General features: G+C 49.7%; 1 protein-coding gene across 1 annotated transcript; it reads right to left on the reverse strand.

The window, feature by feature from the left end:
- Positions 1–802: 802 nt before the first annotated feature.
- On the reverse strand, positions 803–2,000 carry LOC108756737. The gene has a single exon (XM_018500761.1). The coding sequence runs from the start codon at positions 1,941–1,943 to the stop codon at positions 951–953; it is 993 nt and encodes a 330-aa protein (XP_018356263.1). The 5' UTR covers positions 1,944–2,000; the 3' UTR covers positions 803–950.
- Positions 2,001–2,789: the final 789 nt, after the last annotated feature.

Raw genomic sequence — 2,789 nt, forward strand, 5'->3', positions numbered from 1 at the left:
ATATACGAAGGTTACACACGAATGTTACATTATGAATTATCATTTGAAAATCGGTAAATTAATTTGTCAAAAATGTATGTAAAATCGCATACGAGCATTGAAATTTTACAAAGATGCATACTCGAAAGATAGAAAAATTATTCTCGAAAAATGGTAACACAATGAAGGGAATTATCATGTTATCGAAATATAATTCATTTGTTATTGAAATTTATTTGATATTGAAAAACATTAAATTAATATGTTGTATAATTATTAATGTATTAGCAGAGAAAGAATGCCGACCTTTTCCAAATTTTCTTATCTATCAAATCGAGTTTGTAATGGGAAGGCTAGAAGATCTTGGCAGAGACAACGACGCCGGTATTATATTTTTCCGCTTACTGCTGCTTACATACCGTTCACGGTCGATGCCGCCGTAGTCGAGTGACTCGTTTACAAGTTAATGAAGTCTCGATTCCCAGTTCGTGCTCGTTAATTCATGCTCCCCGCGAGCGAGCGAGCTGTCTCGTTCTCGGTACCCCCCCGACAATTCGTCATTATCTGCGGACGTCTCGGAGTCTGTCGGAGGAAGGACGCGCCTCGTCGTTCCCTCGTCGAAGAATGGAGCAGCGATCTTTCCATCTCTCTGCATCTCTCGACGGAGGAAGTTGATACGAGGATTCAGGAACATCCTTCGGAATTCCACAAAGACGAGGATATCGATCCTGATTTCAGTTGATTTCGCAATAAAACTCGAAGTTTCCATCATCATCGCCTTAATCTTCTCAACAGGAAGAGCTCTCCGTGCTCGTTAGGCTTCTATGCTCTTCTATTCGATTTTATGTTTCGCGATTTTCGAGGATTCTAGGTCATCGCAGCAACACGCAAGAAGACACTGTGCTGTGAACAAGACATTGTTCTCCTTTTCGAAGGAAGAGGATCCGAATCGGACCAGGTTCGGAGTGCGTTCATTTGCGCTGCAGCAGCTCGTAAAGGGCGGCGATGTAAGTCTGCGCCATTTGCAACGTTTCGAACTTGCTGAGTTTCCTGTCATTCCCTAAACTGGGTACGACATCGCGTAGCCTGTCGAAAGCGTCGTTTAAGCTGTTCATTCTCCTTCTCTCTCTGGCATTCGCCGCCAGTCTTCTCTTCCTCAGCACCTCGACGCCAGGCGCGCTGCTCTTTATTTTCTGCACGGCTGCCTCCTTGGATTTCTGGCTAGTGTATTCCGCCGGCAAAACGACGTGAAGGCCGTCATTCCTTTGATGATACCTCGACGACTGATCGCATTTGCTTGGCTGACCGCTCGACAAGCCGGACTCGTTTCTCGGCACAGTGTAGGTGACGTAAGGGTGATTTCTCTGAGCGTAACGGTGATTCTCGTTCCGCGGATGATAGGCACCGCTCTTTGCATAGCCCTTCGTGGCAAAGACAGGCTGACTCTGACCGAAGTCGGTCCTCGAATTCGCGTACGCGCCGGCCGAAAGATGGTCCATCTTCTGAATGTACCCTGCTGGGTCCTGCTTATTTACGACGCCCTCATTGAAGGCCATCCTAGACGCAGCATCATCGTAGGTCGCGCACTGTTCATTCATCCTGAAGATCAGCTTGGCGTGAAGATCCGTGACGTTCCTCGTAACGTCACCGCTCAACGCTGGCTGATGATCGTTCCGGCAGCTACCCTCCTGATAGTAGCCCTCGTAGAAATCACCGAAATTGAAGCCGGCGGTCACGTGGAGGCTTCCATTGGGGGCACCGCCGCCGCTCTCCTGGTATTCCTGCTGGTGATGACTGTCCACAGAGCTAACGCTGCCGCAGCTGCTGCCCCTGGACCGCGGCGGCTGCGGATAGATCTCTTGGTGATGCCAATTACCGCGTGGATTCGATTCCGGGCTGCTCGCCGATCCGTAGCCCTCGGAGTCCAGGAGGTCGTATTGCTGGAAGGCCACGTAGGAGGTCATCCTAATGTGTGCACGTGTGTCGGACGATTGATCCTCGGCTACTGGCAATCTTATATCATAACGTGTTTCGGATAACGCGATAACTTTCAACCAATTGTCATCGCCCTCACTGTAGAATTTTGCGATGACTGACCGATCGATCGACGCCGATGCAAATCTCGCTAAGAATGATCTAAAGATCGAATTCAAGATGCAAGATGTAATGGGTTTTTTTTTCGCCGATGTTTGAAGCTACGTCCGTCAGCTTTTCGTCAGGCTACCGTCTGAGGATCTCCGCCGAGTATGCTTCGTGCACGGAAGCGTTCCGTAAACTGCCTTTACCTGCCGATCTCGTGGTCTGGACCATGCCGCCCGGTTTTCTTGGGGTCTACTGGTGGGGAGAACGTCGGAGACGGAGTCCTGGGCCCACGTGGAAGGGGATCGTCTCAAGTGTGGAAGGGGTCCACTGGGAAGTGGGCATCTCTTTGTAGAAGCCGCGCGACCAGACACGCCCCCCGTCTTCCTTCGTCTCCTCTTCGCTGGGGGCTCCTCTCCGGGCCCTCTAAGGAGTCAAAAGGCGATCGGAGCCTCGAAAAAAGAAAAGCCCGATCGTGTGGCACGCACCGACCGGGCGCCGCGTTCTTGACATTGGAGATCCGCGGCCGCCGGCCGAATCGAGCTGCGATCTCGCGTCTCCCCCGCGACTCTCTTCTTGCACTAATTGGATTTTATTTCTTCCCTTTCTTGCACGATACCCTCGTGACATTCTAATTTCTCCTAGAGAAAGGCAGCGTATTGTGACATCTATTTAATATCATGCATTTCACCTTAATTTTGTTCCTATTGATATACCATTATCTTTGCTAT

This window comes from Trachymyrmex septentrionalis, unplaced genomic scaffold, assembly GCF_001594115.1.
Source record: "Trachymyrmex septentrionalis isolate Tsep2-gDNA-1 unplaced genomic scaffold, Tsep1.0 scaffold13, whole genome shotgun sequence".
Lineage (NCBI taxonomy): Eukaryota > Metazoa > Arthropoda > Insecta > Hymenoptera > Formicidae > Trachymyrmex > Trachymyrmex septentrionalis.